General features: G+C 39.7%; 1 protein-coding gene across 1 annotated transcript in view; it reads right to left on the bottom strand.

Moving 5' to 3' along the window:
• Positions 1–10,971: 10,971 nt before the first annotated feature.
• KCNMB4 (potassium calcium-activated channel subfamily M regulatory beta subunit 4) overlaps positions 10,972–20,928 on the bottom strand; it is a 64,307-nt gene continuing 54,350 nt past the window's right edge. The window contains exon 3 of the mRNA XM_008004010.3: positions 10,972–12,419. Within this exon, the coding sequence (XP_008002201.1) occupies positions 12,251–12,419 (169 nt within the window). The 3' untranslated portion in view covers positions 10,972–12,250. The remainder of the gene's footprint in view (positions 12,420–20,928) is intronic.

Raw genomic sequence — 20,928 nt, 5'->3', positions numbered from 1 at the left:
AGAATATGTAACTCTACAAGAAATTAGTATTAGGGCTTAGTATACAGAAAGTTAGGGAATGGTTTTTTGTTTATGACCCTGAGGTACTAAACTAATCTAGATCCTTGCAGATTGTGTTATTTGACGTAAGGACCAGTACAAGCTGATGAGTTTTTTTTTTTTTTTTTTTTTTTTTTTGAGATGGAGTTTCACTCTTGTTGCCCAGGCTAGAGTGCAATGGCACAATCTTGGCTCACTGCAACCTCTGCCTCCCAGGTTCAAGCGATTCTCCTGCCTCAGCCTCCTGAGTTGCTGGGATTACAGGCATGCACCACCACACCTGGCTAATTTTTTTGTATTTTTAGTAGAGATGGGGTTTCTCCATGTTGGTCACGCTGGTCTCGAACTTCCGACCTCAGGTCATCCGCCTGCCTTGGCCTCCCAAAGTGCTGGGATTATAGGCGTGAGCCACCACACCCAGCCAGAGAGTCTTTTTTTAAATTAAGCTTTCAACTATTGATTTTAGTTCTTTAACTACTGTTTTTAGAAGTTATTGTGCAAGCTTGAATGTTTTGAATGTGTCAACATAACCTTGATTCAGCCCTAAAAATTCTACTGAATCAGAATTCTACTGAATTCTACTGATCAGAGTATGCCACCCCAAAATTTACCATTTTCACATAAGAATTATTTTAAGCTGAAGGCAATCAAGAAATAGTAGGCATAGAAAAGCTCTCTGCCCTCCCCCTACTTGCTTAAAAGCAGGGTATACATTTTTGTTTAAGAATATGTCCTCCTTTCCCTCTTTCATACGAGGAAAATCCACCAATTACCACCCCTACAAGGCTCAACTCCCTTTCCTTTGTCTTACCGCTTCTTTATACTGCTGTTTGTTAAAATGCTATATAAGCCTCCAAGTCTAACTGCTTCTTTGGGTCTTCATTTTGTTTCTGTGGACGCCTCTGGGTGCATACATAACTATTTATCCCGCTAGCCTGTTTTTGGTCAGTTTAATTTGTACGGTCCCAGTTACTGAACCAAAGAGTGTTGAAGAAAAGTTTTTTCTCCCCTACACTATGTATATCAGTAGAACTTTCAGTCCATAAGGAGCCTAGTACAGGACATTATGGAGATCTTCAATTTGAGTTTGATTTAGACACAAGGATACCAGTACATTTTCAAACTAGCCTTGGCCTGTGTTTTAATAGGGAACTCCCTGTGGTTCTCAAAGAAGAGGTGTTCAGTGGAGCAGTTAATCTGGCAGATTCATTTACACAATAGATCCCACCACCTGAGTGCTTTGTTGACCTTCTGGGAGATGTGATATCATAGCACCAGAGTTAAAGGTAGGTATTCTAATACTCATTACCAAAAAAACATTTTCAAGACTGTTCTATAACATTTAAGTAAAATTTTCTCGTGAACTTAAGAGTAAAATGGCTAATTGGGTACTTGAGTTCCCCTTAGAGCAACTTTATTTTTCACTGACTTTTTCTCCCCTTCAGTTTGTTAACTAGCACAATTGTTTTTCCAATATCTTTTCTGTTTACAGTATTTACATACTTCTTTTTCAAGGGTCTTCTTTCCCTGGATGCTTTTATTAGTTTTTATCTGTAAAGGCATAAGTTTATTCTAGGTCTGAGGGCTCTAGGCCCTTTATTTGTTTGCTTGTTTTTAGACGGAGTTTCACTCTTGTTGCCAAGGCTGGAGTGCAATGACATGATCTTGGCTCACTGCAACCTCCACCTCCCAGGTTCAGGTGACTCTCTTGCCTCAGCCTCCCGAGTAGCTGGGATTACAGGCATGCACCACCATGCCCGGCTAATTTTGTATTTTTAGTAGGAACAGGTTTCTCCATGTCGGTCAGGCTGGTCTCAGACTCCCAACCTCAGGTGATCCACCCGCCTCAGCCTCCCAAAGTGCTGGGATTACAGGTGTGAGCCACCATGCCCAGTGTCTAGGCCTCTTTCAAAAATTTCAGTTAGGTGTTAAAGATCTGGCCATAGGGCTATTTCCAATTTCAGTGTTTGCATGGGGGAGGCAGTGTTAAGCCCTATTTCTGGCTTAAGGCTGTTCACAAAAAGTGAGGAAAGTTTAAAGGTCATGTATGTTTCAGTATCTACTCTTGAAAGCTATCTAAAGTTATTAAAAAGACTATCCCTGAAGTCTCCAGTTACTTCTTTTGGAAGCCTCTTCATTCCCCTCCCCAAAGAAAGCAGACAATTGAACTTTGCTCACTTTTTGTTCTAAGATGTCTGTCAAATACACTATTCTTACCAAATATATCAAATCCCACTATTCTTTTGTTTTGTTTTGTTTTTTGAGACGGAGTCTTGCTCTGTCGCCCAGGCTGGAGTGCAGTGGCGCAATCTCAGCTCACTGCAACCTCCACCTCCCGGGTTCAAGCAATTCTCCTGCCTCAGCCTCCTGAGTAGCTGGGACTACAGGCGCCTGCCACCACACCCGGCTAATTTTTGTATTTTTAGTAGAGACGTTTTCACCATGTTGGTCGGGCTGGTCTCGAATCCCTGATCTCATGATCCACCCACCTCAGCCTCCCAAAGTGCTGGGATTACAGGCGTAAGCCACCGTGCCCAGTCAAATCCCACTATTCTTATGAAAAGTTCCTCACTATAATTCTGTAGGCTTCCTGCTAACGATCTAATGTTTATTCCACGATAACTCTAATCTATAGACTTATCTTTCTAAGTGGCAAAATTTTACCAAAAATAATTTAGAATTACAGCTAAGCTACTTCCATATTCCTTACTTCCTAATTCAGAAACTGTGTGAGATAAAAATCATTTGTTGTTGTAAGTTGCTATATTTGAGGGTAATTTGATAGTGAACACAGTGATTTTTCTGCTATCTGTTTAAAGAGTGCTATATAATATTTAAATACATTACCTTATCTTCATCATAACTTTTGAAGACCAAGATTGGAATAGATATTTATTATGCATTCATTTACATTTTACAGGGTTAACTATGCCCTAGGTAGTATGCTGAATGTCTCATTCTGCCAACCTTTAATGAAGAGTTTAGAATATTGTTTGATTTTAAAAACCTTAAATGCACAGAAAGCACTTAATAAGAGTTGGGAATTGTCACTTATTATTATTATCATATGGACAAAAAGGTCAATAAATTATGTTTTTTGTCTCACAAGGTGGAGAGGTAAGGAAGAATCAGTGAATTAACAGCCATATAACACAAAATAAATTATTCTAATGCTCAATTCTTAAAATGATAGATGTATGTACAAATTTTTGTGGGATCACAGAGGAAGAAGTGATTAATCCTTGGGGGTAGCATAAAGGGAAGAGGTTGGGTCTTGAAAGTGGAATAAAATTTCCCAAGGCAGGGAAGGACATTCATTCATTCCATAAATATGGCACTGTGTCAGTGGTGGAAAAAAAAAGCCCATCAACATTATTCTACCTTCACGAATCTTAGAACTAGAAAGAGAGATAAATAAGAGACAAGTACACAAATAAATCAAGAAATAAAGCAATTAAAAGTACTAGAAAAGAAGAAAGCGGTATGAAGGGAGAGAATGACAGGAGAAATCTGCTTACATAAGGTCACCATACATACAAAGGACTTCCGGAAAGAGACAATATTTAAGCTTAGACCTGATGGATCAGAAGAACCAGATATTAAAACCTGATGAGAAGAGAGGCTCAAGCTCCTGAGAAGAGTACAGTGCAACTGGACTGCAGAGCATGTAATGAAAATGTTGAGGTATTAGGAAAAGGTTGTTATATGGTTTGATATATTTCAGTAACTTTTCAGAAGGACACATTAACTGAGCCAGGCAAATGGTTCCCTATCCATGTTGTCTGATAATATTTTGTCCCATCACTCTGTTATTGTAATTTCTTTCCATCAGTAAGCTTGAGACAGAGACCTAGGAATACTTCTGAGCTCTTGTGATATACATACAGAGATTGGAACAGGGGAAGGCAAGAGATAATAATCTGGAAATCACAGCTGAGATCACAGAAAAGCCAGGGAATGGATGGGTCTCGTCCATTATGGTCATATACAGAAAATCCTATAGAGAAGAAATATATCTAATATTTACCAGATAACAGGATAGAACTATACCCCACAATTATTCAGTATATGTTTCTTTGGCTGTATTTTCTAGGCCACCTTAGTGATAAGAGCAGACAGCTAGGTGTATGCAGAAAGACATCCTCAAGAACACGTCAACATCATCCCAGTCCGAGACTCTCTTCTTACTTTCCCATGGTCTGTTCTAGGTCACCTCCCATCCTACTGCTATGGCTGATCAAGCTTGATTTCAGGCACTGGCAGAAGAATAAATGTGTATATATTGTTCTTTGGGGGTAGAGTGAGTTGGAGGATCAGGGTCTGAGATTCTGACTAGGCACTGCCCACCCCGCAGGCTCAGAAACCACTGCCATACTTCCGCCAGGAATCTTCCTCACGTTAGTTTTCTAATGAAGTACACACTAATTCAGCAGCGGCTGCTTTCACCTAGGTGTCCTAAGCTTAAGCAGAGATGCAAGTTCATTAACTGCTGTCTGATAAAGGGGACAAATGTCCAAAAGCGATCCCTGCACTGTTCTGTGAATTATAAACCCTTGTATAATTGGGAAAACAGAAAACAATTCTCAGGTTCCTGATGTGGAGAAAGGTGTATCGTGCCTTTGGCAGTAACTCTGAAAGACTGAACATCTCTACTTGCTGTGAACAAGAACTGACGTTTAACCAGGCACATCTCCTGACATCAACATATATATTTTTCCTTTCTTGATTTTATTTCATTAACTCTCACCACATCTTCACTACTCTGAATGCTAGAACTCTGGAGGTAGTTACACTTCTGACCTTTAACACCACTGACTTTCACAAAAATTAAAACATTTCTCCCAAATTTCAAACATTACCAATTCCTGCATAGACTCAGGATAGTCTTGTTTGAATTTCTCATTGTTTCTAGACGTCACTTGGAAGTCCAAGCCCTAATTTGATCTTTTTCTACCTGCCAGAAATGCGGCACTCCTATGATGACATTCATCAGCCTCATTAGTCATTCTTCGGGAAGCATAGAGGGGAAAAAAACTAAAAACCTTTGTAAAAGTTACTCTCAGTCAGAGACCTGATAATGAGACACAGGATACATTTTATATATTTCAAACTTCTTGGAGATAGAAATGTTGCATCTTTTAAAAGAATGCATTAATAAAAAATTACCCTAGTTGTTTTCAGTGTTGGACAGGGACCAGGCAGAAAGGATCATGTTCTTTGGATTTCCTCTCTGAGAAGAAAGTATGCCAGTAATTGCTTTGCATCAAAGAGAGGTAACATTTTCTTAATAATGCTAGAAATTGCTAAGTATGAGGAAGTGGAGACTTTCAAGATAGCCATATTTTGAAAGTTATTTAATACTGAATAAAATGGAGAATTTGAAGAATCTTGACTTTGTTAAATAGACAATGAATTCCGAAGTGATTTCTTCTGAGTTGGAGTTCTGGAAATAAAAACAACTTGCCAATGATAGAACTTCAGAAAAGGAAAATCCCAATATTGTTTTAGTCTTAGACTGGTGGGGACTAAGAAGCATCTGATAAATAAAAACACAGATTTTGAGGAAAAATTAGTTTTGAGTTCATTTTTCCTTTTTACTGCACTAATGCTGTACCACCATCATCATCACCGTTATTATCACCAACATCACGACTACCACCACCACCACCACCATCATCATCATCAGTTAGTATTTATGGATCAGGCACTGTGCTAAGTACACATTTTGCATTGTCTCATTTAGTCCTCTCCAATGATATATCAGTATCAGCCTCATTTTATAGTTGAGATAACAAAGCTGTAATAGAAATTACATAGCTTGCCCAAGATCACACAGATGCCAAAAGGGAGAGCCAGGATTCAGTCTCAGACTGTGTGGTTCCAAAGCTCTTATTCCATGCCTCTTTTCTCTAGATTATCCCTCATGAGGAAACAAATTCATTCTAATAAGCTAGTAAGCCATTATATCCCTGTCCCCTTTTCTAACACCTTGTGTAGCCTTCTGAATATTTTCTTATTTCCTACAATTGTAAAAACTTCCGTATGATAGGAAACTCAATACATTTTTTTTACAACTGGAATACATTCAGAGAGATGGAAATTCTAATTTTCTTAAAAAAGGCTACAGATTCTATTGTATATATTCTTTGAATATTTCAAATTCTCTTGGCTATTTCTAAGTCCCACTTCTGTACTCCATACTCTAGGACAGCCCTCTCCTCTTATTTTCCTGAAATATCTCTCTATTTTGCAAAGCAACAAAGCTTCCCTTATGTTTTTATCTCTTACTGATTTTTAAGAAAATTCTGATTAATTTTAATCAGTAAAATAATTAAATTAAACTAAATTAGGTAAACTTTAATTTTAGATAAATAAAAATGTAAAGAATCATCTAAATTTCAGGAAACTATTATCTTTTTAGGTCCAAGTCTCTTCTGATACTCAATACAAAATGTACGATGTATACAAGAGGAATGTAGGAAGGAACTGATAATCATCCCCCTGGTTCATTCTCCCTTTCCTCGTTTTAATAATAGAATCTCTGTCCCAGGTTTTAGAAGGCAAGGCTGATCAGCAAGAGGTTCCTCTGCAGTTAATTTCTTACCAAAAGAATATACAAACTTGATGTGTGCAACTTCTATCTCATTTTATTCAAATGTATGTGCTTGCCCTTTACTCTTCTCTTCTCCATCCCACATGTTGACCACTGTAAAGAGGACACTCTAGGGAATGACAGAATACATGGTAGAATAAGTATAATAATAATAATATAAACTAATAATAGAGTAAAAATAATGGTAGAATAAATATAAGTCCCTGGACAGTTTCATGGGTTACCTCCTGATGGCTACAAGAAAGAAAATAAATTATCTTATTGGAACTATAGTATTTGGGGGTTTCTCTGTTACAGTGGCTTAGCCTACACCCTAATAGTTTTAAATTCGGTACCAGAATATTAAGGACTAAGTTGTAGGCCCCCAAAATTTATAAGTTGAAGCCCAAAGCCCCAATGTAACTATATTGGAAGATAGGGCCTTTCAGGAGATAATTAAGGTTAAATGAAGTCATAGAGAGGGGCCCTAATCTCATAAGACTGGTGTCCTTGTAAGAGAACACCAGAACACACAGGGAGACATTAGGGGCACAAGTGCCTAGACCAATGGCCATGTAAGGACACAGCAAGAAGGGAGCCATCTGCAAGCCAAGGAGAGAGGCCTCAGGAGAAACTGATGTCCTTATAAGAGAACACTGGAACACACAGGGAGACATTAGGGGCACAAGTGCCTAGTGTAAGGACACAGCAAGAAGGGAGCCATCAGCAAGCCAAGGAGAGAGGCCTCAGGAGAAATCAAACTTGCCAACATTTTGACCTTGAACTTTTGGCCCTTAGAACTGTTAAAAAACAAATTTTGGTTGTTTAAACCACCCAGTCTTTGCTATTTGTTATGCAGCTCTAGCTGACTAATACACAGGAATGGAAAAGTGCCATCATAACAAAAATCTAAAATATGTGGCTCTGGTATTGTGTTGCCAGGCAACCGGCAGGATGGAAACGGATATTGCAGGATGAAAAACTAGAGACCCTTGTTATGTTTTGACCAATCACTAGGTAAAACTGACACCAGCAACAATTTGAAAGGCAGACTAGCTATGGGGAAAGCACTTAGAACCAGAGTGGTCAATGTATATTGGCGGCTCCTTGCTGATGTTTTTAGTGAGGTACTATCAAAGTAGTTGCTGTAAGGTCAAAAAATAAAATGTTTGCAAGTAGATAACACCAATCTCTGAAGTATAGTTGCTTCTGCATTCCAGGGAGCAGGAGATGTGACTATTATTCAGTTTTGTTCAATAGTCACCACTGTGGCTGGGCACGGAGGCTCACGCCTGTAATCTCAGCACTTTAGGACGCTGAGACGGGTGGATCACCAAAGGTCGGGAGTTTGAGATCAACCTGGCCAACATGGTGAAACCCTGTCTTTACTAAAAAATACAAAAATTAGCCAGGGTAGTGGTGGAAGCCTGTAATCTCAGTTACTCAGGAGGCTGAGGCAAGAAAATTGCTTGAACCGGGAGGCAGGGGTTGCAGTGAGCCAAGATTGCGCCATTGCATTCCAGCCTGAGCAACAGAGCAAGACTCCGTCTCAAACAAACAAACAAACAAACAAACAAAGTCTCCATTGTGTTCTGGGCAGACAATGGGAGTCATTTCGGCAGAAAAGACCAGATGAAGAATGTTGCATCACCACTTAAACTCATTGTTGGAGAAGACTTCAAGGTGGCTGCCATTAATTTGAGGGACAGAGGTATGGGGCAAGCACAGTGACTAATAAATAACACATTGCTGGCTTAAAGAACTATAACTAGAGCAGCTCTTTGGCTGTGGCTACTTTCACATGAACTGACTGAAAGCAAATGAAACGGAAATCTCTAGTGTTTTTGATAAAATGATGTCACCAATGCTATGATGACCCTTAAGATGTCAGATGAACTTCCTCCTCCCAAAATTCAGAGAAAATCACCATGAATTCAGTTCAGATGCTGAGACTGATAATGCCACACACACAAGAAATGGGTATAAAAAGGTTTATTACTCACATACTGAGACTTTCCAGGGAGATAGGGCAGGCTCCCAAAAGGGTCGAGAAACGGCTTAATTGGTTTGGCTTTTATCCGTCTTAGAGTGTGAGGCTGGGATGAAGCTTCCTGCATGTATGCCGGGGCTTGTGTGATTTGAACTTCCTGCTGGGGCCAAAGGAGGAGGCACCCATGCTTCCATCAGCTTGCCCAGATGTGCAACATAAGGGGAAAGGGAAAGGTGAGGCTTCAAAGATGTCAGCAATCAACATTAAAAATGGCATTGAAGTCTTTATTACAGTCAAATGAACTAAAACCCTGGCCTATAAAAGCCTATGTTTTTCAGTCTCTAAGGCAATCTAGGTCTAAAAATCTCACCAGCAAGCAGGGGCTGCAAAATCTGTGATGCCCTCCAAAGTTTCAGACGGAGCCACAGAAGCTGATGAGCAAGACTTTCCTAGAGGTCAAACCAGGGACCACAGAAGACAAGGGACAAGGGAGTTTCTCCCAGATAGCAGATTCATGGTTTCACTAAGGAACTCGCTTTCTGCTGGGGCAAGGGATCTCCATCATGCCTGCTCAGCAGATTATCATGGCATGGGCTGCTATCATTTTTGTCTTTAATTCTGATATTAACTACCCTCTTTTTAGCTTTAGTAATAGAACCCTTTTCCTGGAGTTTTAGTAGGGCACATGTCCATCTAGTTAGAGGCACGTCCCAGCCTTTCTTGAAGCTAGGTATAGCTATGTAGTAAGTATTCATGAAGGGACTGTGGGCAGAAGTGATGGGTATAATTTCCTAAAAAGGAAATAGCTTGCTCCCAACTTCCTCTTTTTTCACAGGCTAGGAAGTCTTGAGCCAGCTTTGACCATGGAAAGAACAATACCCTTGGGTATTGAGAGAACTAACAAGGTAGATGAATCCTAGATCCCTTGAATACCTTGTGAAACGAAGCTACTTCCGGACTGCTATGTGAGAAAAAAATAAATTACTACCTTACATGAGCTATCATTATTTTGGGGTCTCTTTGTTACAGCAGTTTAGATCATTTTCTGATTTATACAAAAAGAGGATTAAAACATTAAGAAGGTAAGCTTATTTACCTTTCATGAACCTAAAATGTCCTCTGCTTGTTCCTTTGGGTTTTACCTTTAACAAGTATAAATAAGGTGCCTCAAATTTAATTGGCTGTAAGCAAGTAAGACCTTAAGACTACGTGTGACCTTATGAATTCAGTGTGCTTCTCCCCTTTTCCAAAAATCAACCTACAGAATACAGTTGCATATACTTTTTTGGCATAAAGGGAAGCGTTTAATGTAAATGTATATCAAACTGAAAAATGAAAACTAAGATTGATATATATCAACTTCCCCTTTTTTCAACACAAATGTATATCCATGCACTATTTTACTCTACTCTGTAATCAATCAATCATAGACAACTGGATAAAGATAAAATGGATAAAGCAGACTTCATCTCCCATAATGTGATGCAGAGATGATTTCTTGGACTTCCAGTTTCGTGTTACTCTATGCTTCAGAATAGTTCACTGTGTTGCTAAGACAACAAGGATGCTGCAACCAGAAACTGGGATTGAAGTCAAGGCACTGGAGCTGCCTCAAAAGATGTCATAAATAGCGTATTCAAGGCCTTTTTCACAGTGAAACTGTAACTTTTGAATTAGAAAAAAAAATTACTAGAGCCAAGCATGGTGGTGCACATCAGTGACCCCAGATACTTGGGAGGCTGAGACAGGAGGATTGCTTGAGCCCAGGAGCTTGAGGCTGCAGTGCGCTATGATCGCACCTGTGAGTAGCTACTGCACTCCATCCTGGGCAACACAGCAAGACCCCCATCTGTTAAAAAACAAAACACAAAAATAAACAGAAGATTATACTCAATTCAACACCTTTCCACAGACTATGATTTTCAGTTACTCACATTCTAAGATTAAGAAAACACTGGCCTATAATCCCAGCACTTTGGGAGGCCAAGGTGGGCAGATCACAAGGTCAGGAGATCTAGACCATTCTGGCCAACATGGTGAAACCCCATCTTTACTAAAATACAAAAAATTAACCAGGTGTGGTGGTGCATGCCTGTAGTCCCAGTTACTTGGGAGGCTGAGGCAGGGGAATGACTTGAACCTAGGAGGCAGAGATTGCAGTGAGCCAAGATCGCGCCACTGCACTCCAGCCTGGCGACAGAGCGAGACACCATCTCAAAAAAAAAAAAAAAAAAGAAAAAAGAAAAAAAAAGAAAAAAAGAAAACATTGGTATGTGGACTAAAAGTCAGGAAACCATCATTCCATATATATATTTTACAGCCCCATGGAAATAACTGAGGGGAACTTGTCTACATTCCAGTTTACCTTTATTCTAATAGAAGCATGTCTGAAGAGTATCACAAGAAAACAAAACGAAATTATGTTGTCAGTTGTTCCTCCACTAATGATGTACATCTCACCTAAACAAAGGTTTGATTCTGTGTAGTAAGTAGGTTTGATGTTCACTGAGACCTGCGATTTGATACTTGGAATTTGAGTTTATAAACAGATACAAAGAAATATGGTCTTCTCAATAAACTTTTGATAAAGGCACAGAAAGCTCATCAGTAGCAATGATGTGAGCTGGGTTGCATCTCCAGGTTTGTCCAAGCAAACTGAACAATGGCAGCAATCCTCCTGTTTTAATATTCATAACATCAAGGCAAGGACAAAGAAAAAAAAAAACAAAATGCTTGAACTGATTTTGATGTTTGTTTCCGACCTACAAAAAAAAAAAAAAGAAAACAGCATTTCACTAAGCTGAAGAGTGTCCTTCACATCGTGTATATTGTATTGCACATAAATTTTTAAAAATCCATCAAAAACAACAAGAACAGATGAATAAAGAAGCCCAGTGCTTTTTGAGATAGAAACCTTCTTCAGAATCACCTCCCTCTCTTAAGAAGTAATCTGGTGAAAAATAATGGTTAGGCAAAGGCAGGTGTTGGAGGATGTTTTCCCAATCTTTTAGAATGTCTTGCTTAAGAGACACAGAGGTGACTGGAGACTGAGTTACCAGTGTACTATTCGTTTTCCAAGCAGACGTCAAAAGATACTCTTTAATAGTGGAAACTGAGGGTTACACAGTAAGGTTCAGACTTCAGCAGGAATCCTTGTTGTCAAGTAAAAGTTTAACCTAGCAGAAGCAAATGAAACCCAGATGTCCTCACCTTTTCTTTTTTTTAAACCCTGGTGTTCTAAGCATAAAAAAGGAAATAGAAAATAACACAGATCACTCTATTTTAATATTTTTAAGTAGCATAAATCATAATGGTTTGTATACTACACTGTACAAATAATATACTGTTACTTTCGAAAGAAAATGAACTTCTTATAGGGTTTTCTGAAATAGTTACTCCATACAGCTAAGAGCTTGACCCTTTAGCCACTGCTACAGCAGATGGAATACAAGCTTTGAGGTTCTAAGTCTTCCAGTTGTGCCTGTTTCTGTTGCCACTGAGGGATGAGCCTCTCAGAGCCCTGTCGTGGCCCTGTCCATCTCCTGCGCCAGGAAACACGGGTTCCGCAGGTGGACGCGTGCCGATGAGTACAGCTTCTGTGCTTTGCTTTCCACAAGCCTCCTCCCCCTTTAAGAGAACTTGCGCTTCTTCATGGCTTCCGCCTTGACCGCCAAGCTCTTGGCACAGATGGTCAGGACCACAATGAGAACGCCCACCACAAATGTCACCAGGGGCCAGAGGAAGCAATGCAGGAGGACAATCTCATCATGAGTGCGATGCAGAAGCACGTCGTCTGGTCTGCAAGATAACGGAGAATAAGAAAAAAAGGGCAGTCAAATGCCTTGGCACTGGAAAACTCTTTACAACCTAAAGCCAAATTTGCTTTCCAGCCCATAGGGAATAACCATTACTGAAAGTAAAGGCTGCCCTCTGACTATAAACACTGTATTTTTGTGCTTCAAACCCATTACAGAAAGTTTTGAGCTCTTGAGTCACGTAATTGGTGCAAATTTACACATTAATTATAATATAATTTACATGTTACAAAACGTCAAAAGTGTATTTCTTATGCTATGATTTTCCTTCATTCTAAGTTACTTAATGTATTCTACTTTCTCATTCATCCTCTGATGTCCACTGGTCAAGGAGTTCGAATCAGTCAAAAAATTAATGATGGGTGAGCATTCTCCAATACATCAGAACTAGACCTTAGCTCACAGGTGTGGCCCCAGTGATCTTAATTCAGAAAAAAAAAAAAAAAAAGGCCAGTTAAAGCCACTGCTTGAATTCAGTCAGAAAGACAGCTGGTGTCACTGTCAGGGCAACTTGGCTTCACGATGTAAACTAGAGGTTTTTATTAATAAGCAGACAATGGCTGAATGAATGCCTTTTCCCATGCTTCTGGGTGAAATTAGCCATCATTTAAAACACTGACCACTTTCTTGATAAATCTCGCGAAGTCCTAGCAATAGATTTCTGTCTTGTCAATGTGAGGCTCTATTTTCCAATTCCTGCATTGGTCCCATTCACAGAAAGTGAAGATGAGATGTGCTCCACAAGCCATGATCTCTAATCTTTGGCCATTAGAAAGAGATCCTGGAAGAAATTTTATTTTATTTTTTTGAGATGGAGTCTCGTTCTCTCACCCAGGCTGGAGTGCAGTGGCGCCATCTCAGTTAACTGCAATCTCTGCCTCAGCCTCCTGAGTAGCTGGGACTGCCGGCGCCCACCACCATGCCTGGCTAATTTTTTTTTGCATTTTTAGTAGAGACAGGGTTTCACCGTGTTAGCCAGAATGGTCTAGATATCCTGACCTCATGATCCGCCAGCCTTGGCCTCCCAAAGCACTGGGATTACAGGCGTGAGCCACCGCACCTGGCAGGAATTTAACTTTTTAATACAAGAGGTTTACATTTTGTAAGACATTTCCATTTCATCCACAAGGTTTGCCGTGTTACACTAGAGTAGCTATGTTTCCTCCAGAAAAAAATGAAAATAATGCAGAATAATGAGTCCAACTGCCCTTAAGAACATCAAAGCCTTCAGAGCACAAGAATAGTGCATCTAACACAGAAATACATTCCTGAAAATCACTCATTAGTCACAGCTCTCATCATTCAGAACCCGTTTTCCCTGAAGATTGACAAAGGGCATTGAATATTTCTTTTTACTTATAGTGGAGCTATCATGTGCCATTAACATAAATAGTTTTACAGACTGGCTTTGAAATTACAAAATCCTTGCATTTTTTCCTTTGATGCACAGTGTAATTTCAAATTTTGCACATAATACAAGATTTCTATTGATGTTTTATTTCATAGTATTTCAATTAAAATTTATATTAAGTAAATGCAGAGTCATTTTAACAATTAGGCAACAATCATCCCAGCTTTCAGAAACTGTGCCTTTTTTTGGAATTCCTATAGCATTAAATTATCTCCAAGACTTGTGCTACCATTAGTATATGTGTATATATTGATGTATATATTCTTTTCTTCTGTAAGGCCCATTAGGGCTATGACATTGTCATTGCTGCTATTCTACAAATAGATGTTACTTGCAGCCTTATTATCCATGAAAATTTTCAAGAAACTTCATGATTGAAGTCTAAAAAAGTCAAAGCTGAGGTCTAAAGAGTCAGGACACAGGATAGCCAGAATCATATTTAAGAGTCTGAAACCCCCATCCCAGCACTGCCATGATTCTTTTCCCAGGTACAGTGCTCATAGCTGTCAGAAACCTCTCCCTAAGTGTGTGAGGGAAGGTAAAAGCTGTCTCTCAGGATGCTCTTTCCTTCTTTCTGTGGACTGTTATGATCCTCCATAATCCACTGATACAAAAATGAGTCTTAAATTCTTCATCAAAATGGCTAAGGGTGCACAAGAATGTGAATTTTACTTAGTATCACTGAAGTGTACATTTTAAAATGGTTAAGATGGCTGGGCACAGTGGCTCATGCCTGTAATCACAGCACTTTGGGAGACAGACGTAGGCAGACTGCTTGAGACCAGGAGTTCAAGACCAACCTGGGCAACATAGCGAAATCCTGTCTCTACAAAAAACTACATGCCTGTAGACCTAGGTACTTGGGAGGCTGAAGTGGGAGGATCTCTTGAGCTCAGGAGGTCGAGGCTGCAGTGAGCCATGATCAAGCCACTGCACTCCAGCTTGGGTGAAGAGTGAGACCCTGCCTCCAAAAGAAAAAAAAAAATGGTTATGGTGTTAAAAAAAAGAACTTGGATTTTTTAAAACATTATTTTAATAAATGTGCATGTAATTTCCATAAGTAATATGTTTTTGCAACTAATTTTCTAGTAAAATGCTTCAGCGTGGATCCTCGTTTGTATTCATACTCCAGTCATTCTTAACTGATGTTGAATGCTTTCACAATATTGTGCAATTGAGCCAGAAAAATAGCCCAGATGACAGTGGTGGGAATCATACATATTTTCTGAAACACAGTTTGAAGAACATGTACCAAAAAAGAATGTGAGTAAAAAGAAGAGGAGGAGAGAAAAATAATAACTGGAAAATGCTGGACCCAGATATTTGTTTTATTCAGAAACTTCTTGGCATTCTACCTCCTACCAGAGTGCTTGGAGTAAAACCTTAATATCTTAAGTGACAAAACGACATCAGTCCCTCTGAGTTAGCCATCCTGAATTTGTAATCCCTTCAAAAGTGTTCTTTGAGGTGGAAATGTTAAATATAAATGTAGACATTTCTTTAAAAATAATTCATGTCCGTTTCTACTTCCTACAGCTCTAAGGTACCCCATAATCTCCTTCAACAGGAAAAACATTTAACTGCACAGTAATGCTCACGCTCATCATTCAGTTTTTTGATTTAGTGAGATTATCTCTAAATTGCTTCTTGTGTTCTAATTAAAGTCTAGCCCATTCAAACTGGGCTTGTAGTGCCTTCATTGAAGGCACTCCCCTGTCTCAGTTTCCTCCAATTTTATCGGGCAGGCAGTTTTCAGATTGTTTAGCCAAAAACTATTTGCAAAGGGGTTTGGGCTTAGAATTCAATTTGCCATAATTATATGGTAGGGAATGAACTGTAATTTCTTTATAAATAATCACTGTTTGCCACATGTGGCAAACTGGATAAATAGCATCATGAGATCTGACGTCATAAAACCAGGATGGTGACAAGAATATGTAGACAATAAGCAAAAAAGGGGTAACTACTCTATATCTAGGGACTTCAAAAAAGTAAGCAAGAGATTTCTCTTGGAGTATGCAGGAACACTAAGGAAAAGCACTTTTAAGCCCTGGGTCAGGGCTACAAAAGAAGAGGAAATACTGTGGGCACCCACAGAAAAACTTCCCTAAGCATTGGCACTACCCTTGAGTCAGGGTTTGAAAATATGTGGTGATAATAATGACAGTCAGCATTTATTACGTGCTTTCTACCCTCCAGGTGCTGTGGTAGGACATTCAGACTCATTTGATCCTTCAAATGACCCTTTGCTCAAGTAATTTTTAATTTTCATTTTATAATGGAAGAAACTGAGGTAAAGAAAGATTGGTTTCCCCAGGATTATTTAAAATAACGACACGATTTGAAACCCTGTCTGTAAGATTTTTAAAATTGTACTATTTATTTACCCTTAAGCCAGCTTTTCTCAAATTTGAATCACTTAACAGTGCTTGTTGAAGTGCAGTTTCCTGGTTTTCAACCCTTGATTTACTATAATTAGCATGTGAGTTTGTGGGATCCAGAAATCTGCATTTTGGAGAAGCTCTGGGATAGTTCTTATGTGCACTTCAGTTTAAGAAGCTTGTGTAAAGTTCTAACAGATAAAAAAATGAAATATGAAACGCAATGCTACTTAGTTATTTCTCAAACTGCCTAATTGATACTTATGTTCAAGTCATTTTCTTTTTTTCTTTTTGAGACGGAGTCTTGCTCTGTCATCCAGGCTGGAGTGCAGTGGCGCGATCTCGGCTCACTGCAAGCTCCACCTCCCGGGTTCACGCCATTCTCCTGCCTCAGCCTCCCAAGTAGCTGTGAATACATGCGCCCACCACTACGCCTGGCTAATTTTTTGTATATTTAGTAGAGACGGGATTTCACCGTGTTAGCCAGGATGGTCTCGATCTCCTGACCTCGTGATCCGCCCGTCTCTGCCTCCCAAAGTGCTAGGATTACAGGCATGACCCACTGCACCCAGCCTTTGCAGTATTCTTTTTGTTTTCTGAGACGGAGTCTTGCTCTGTCACCCAGGCTGGACTGCAGGGGTGCGATCTCGGCTCACCTTTGCAGTATTCTTTATGTTGAACTGCTCTGTTATGGGGATCCACTCAGAACTCCAGCATTGGTTACAAGATTATTTTAAGCTGAAGACATTTTAGATTCAACAAGTGCTAAACAAAGCTTTCTTGGATCTTCTCTTATCTGACTAAAAGCAGCAGCTTCTGAGATTTGAGGCTACTGTAAATCCCTTCTCCAGGGGAATTTTGTGGCCCTGAGGAAGACAGAAAGACCACTAATACTCACGAAGAAAAACATCACTAACTTGTCCTCCTAAAAACCAATTTGTCCTTCCCATAGGAAACTTTTCTTCCTCTCCCTCTTCCCTTCTAAGTTAGGTAGACAAGCCCTGAGTCTAAACACTTCTTATGTACTACTGTGAAGCCCTGTGCTCATAAAAATATTAACAGTGATAAAAAGTGTATGCTTTTTCTCTGGTTATCTTTTGTCAGTTTAATTCACAGGCCCCAGCCACTAAACCTGAAAAGGTAAAGGAAAAGTTTTTTGTTTGTTTGTTGTTGTCCCCTATAGTACCATGAGCCAATTTTTGCCCACTGGGGTCTAGCAATAATACTGTGATAAGGGCTTTTAAAAGCTTGGGAAGTGGCCATGCACAGTGGTTCATGCCTGTAATCCCAGCACTTTGGGAGGCCAAGGAGGGAGGACTGTTTGAGCCCAGATCAAGAACAGCCTGGGCAACATAGGGAGACCCTGTCTCTACAAAATATAAAAAAAATTAGATGGGCATGGTGGCATATGCCTGTAATCTCGGCTATTTGGGGGCTGAGGTGGAAGTATCGCTTGAGCCTAGGAGGTTGAGGCTGCAGTGGGCCTGCAGTGAGCCAAGACTGCGCCATGGCACTCCAGCCTGGGTGACAGACTGAGACTTTCTCTAAAAAAAACCAAACAAAAACAGGCTAGGGAGGTATTAACCATATCAAGATTATGGTTAGCTCCACGGATGCTTCCTATCTATGAATGAAAGGCTGACTATAGATGTATGAATGTTATAAACAGCCTTACATTTTCCTTAGCTGTTTTCTCAAAGTAGGTTAATTTGATGTAGTAACGTTTAATTGTACAAGAGTTGCTGCTCATCAAGCTTGCCTATTCTTCATGGAGAAAATTAAATCAAGCCCCAGACTTGCAGGTTTTGGAGAGAAAAATTTGCATTCAGTTTTGGCAGGATATCCAGAAAACTGGCAGGTACATTATTTTGGAGCAATGAAGTGTTATATATGCATCTCAGGTACAGCAAGGAAAAAAATAATTCAGTAACACTAGACTCATGATTAGGACTACAAATAGAAGGTATACCTCAGACTTATCCCACAAACTATCATTTAACAGCATTAAATTCTTATGGTAGCTGGGTTTGGCAAATATTTTCCTACTGATTAAGATGACTGTCCCTTCAGATGCAGCCCAGTCAAGTAACTGTCCCAACCAAGTCTCCCAAAGTAGAGGCCTGGGGAAACCGTCGCCGCTCTGTGCTCCCAGAGTAATCGACGTTTTAAAAGGTTTTACTCACACTGTGTGGTAATTATTTTTTATCCATCTGTTGGTTTTTCCAATGTGATTCTTAAAACCCTGAGATCAGGGGTCTATTAAGGATAACCCCTGCTGGAGATGCTTCCTGAGTTCTCAGAAATAAAGAGGGGTAATCGTCAAGACTTGCAAACCAGAAGGACGCTTAGGACTTTCTGTCTTTTTTAAAAAAGGAAGTCAGTGAATGAATTTTATTCTAAAGTCAGCTTGGCATAAAAAGGCTTTATTAAAATCCTTTGTTGTTCTTCCATTGAAAATATAATGGAAAGAGAATTTTCAGCCTAGTTAGATATTCTCTAAGATCAGATCTAAGAAACTGCATTAAATTTACATTAAATCCTTTTCCTCTTCCATCGACCTCCTTGAGCTGCTCAGGAACCTGGATCAGTTACAGGTTATCTCCACATCAGAGAGTAGGACTTTTAATTCATTGATTTCATCAGAAGTGCAGGATTTCTGATGTTCCTTGTTCCAGAATTCCTGTGAGGTTTTCTTTAAGAATTACTGTTCTTCAGAGTAATTTGGTTTGTGGTTTCTCTGACTTACCAAGTTATTTATTTCATAGAGGACTGTAAGTGTTTTCTGCCCAAACATTTAAACTTAAGGTTTAAGCATAAACAAACTGGAGACAAGAAGACATCTACATTCTTCTATTTGAGAGATTATTCTTATAATAGTTCTCACCTTGTTAACCTACTTTGTAGTTCCAAATTTGATATGAAAGTTCAACATTTTAAATTCGCATAGGAAAGATGAATTACTGATTCAATAAACTGTGTTGGGACAACACAGGCCATTTGGAGAAAAAAACAGCGGCTCCCCGTTTTATTCTCCCCACACATACAAAAAAATCCAGACGGATCAGAACCTTAACTGTATAAACACAAACCATGAATGCTCTAGAAGAATACCTTCATTCAAAAAACAAAAACAAAACAAAAAAAACCTTGAAGTTTCCTCATTTGTAAAATGGGAAATAAAACCCTCATTAAGAAGATCAAATGAGGGTATGTATGGGAAAAGTGTTTTTTTTTTTTTTCTTTTTTGAGACAAGGTCTCAGTCTGTCGCCCAGGCTGGAGTGCTTAACCTCCTGGGCTCAAGCGATCCTCTCACCTCAGCCTCCCTACTAGCCGGGACTACAGGTGCACACCATCACACTCAGCTAAGTTTTACAATTTTTTGTAGAGACGGGATCTCATTATGTTGCCCAGGCCAGTCTCGAACTCCTGAACTCAAGTGATCCTCCAACTTTGGGCTCCCAAAGTGCTGGGACTACAGGTATGAGCCACCATACCCAGCTGGGAAGCAGTTTTCTATAAAACCCTACACAGCATAGGTGACTTCAAATCTAGTCCAATTTTTCCAACCTTGAAGAAATGAATTTGACAACCCAAAGAATATGATACAGAACCAGAACCTTTTAACGTTTTTGTTTTTTTTTTTTGAGACAGAGTCTTGCTATGTCACCCAGGCTGGAGTGCAGTGCAGTGGCACGATCTTGGCTCACTGCAACCTCTGCCTCTTGGGTTCACGCCGTTCTCCTGCCTCAGCCTCCCAAATAGTTGGGACTACAGGTGCCCGCCACCACGCCTGGCTAATTTTTTGTATTTTTAGTAGAGACAGGTTTTCACCGTGTTAGCCAGGATGGTCTCCATCTCCTGACCTCGTGATCCACCCGCCTCAGCCTCCCAGAGTGCTGGGATTACAGGCGTGAGCCACTGCGCCCGGCAATTTGTGGTATTTTCAAAGCTCAAAGTTCAAGACAAGCTCATATTCATTGTAAAAGTCAATTACACTTAGAACTATCTGCAAATTACCGCCTGTATCTATTTCCTATTGCTGCTCTAGTAGCTTAAAGCAGCAGATTTAGTTTCTTAAAGTTCTGAAGGTCAGAGGTTTGAAATCTGTTTCACTGGACTAAAATGAAGGTGTTAGCAGGGCTGTGTTCCTTCTGGAGGTTCTAGGAGAGAATCTGTTTCCTTGCCTTTCCCAGCATCCTTTCCTGCATTCTTTGGCTCACAGCCCCTTCCCTGGCATCACTCTAATCTCTTGTTTCCCTGATCACATCCGCTACTACTCTCTCTGATCTCATCTTTCCCTTATAAGTATCCTGTGATTGCATTTGGGGCACACTCAGGCAATCCACTGTAATTTCCCCATCTCAAAATCCTTTATCACATCTGCAAAGTCCCTTTTATCATACAAGGTAACAAGGTAGTAAAGTAAAATAACATAAATCCATGGGGATTAAGGTGTGGACATCTTTGGGGGCCACCATTCAGACAGCCACATTACCATAAACTACTCTCCTATGCTGTAATCAGTTCCTTACTAGCACAAGTTTCCTATCCCTTTTCCCAGTTAGTCATTCAGGATTAAATCATCAACAGAAGTATTTAAAAATAACCTAGGGAATAAACTGTTTTCTATTAATTCTATTTTATAACTCAGATCTACAATCTGAGTTGTCAGATTTACTTTTTTCATTTTTTCAATGTT

The sequence above is a fragment of the Chlorocebus sabaeus genome, chromosome 11, assembly GCF_047675955.1.
Source record: "Chlorocebus sabaeus isolate Y175 chromosome 11, mChlSab1.0.hap1, whole genome shotgun sequence".
Taxonomy (NCBI): domain Eukaryota; kingdom Metazoa; phylum Chordata; class Mammalia; order Primates; family Cercopithecidae; genus Chlorocebus; species Chlorocebus sabaeus.
Note: the sequence above shows the minus strand (reverse complement) of the source record. Positions and strands in the feature narration are given on the sequence as shown.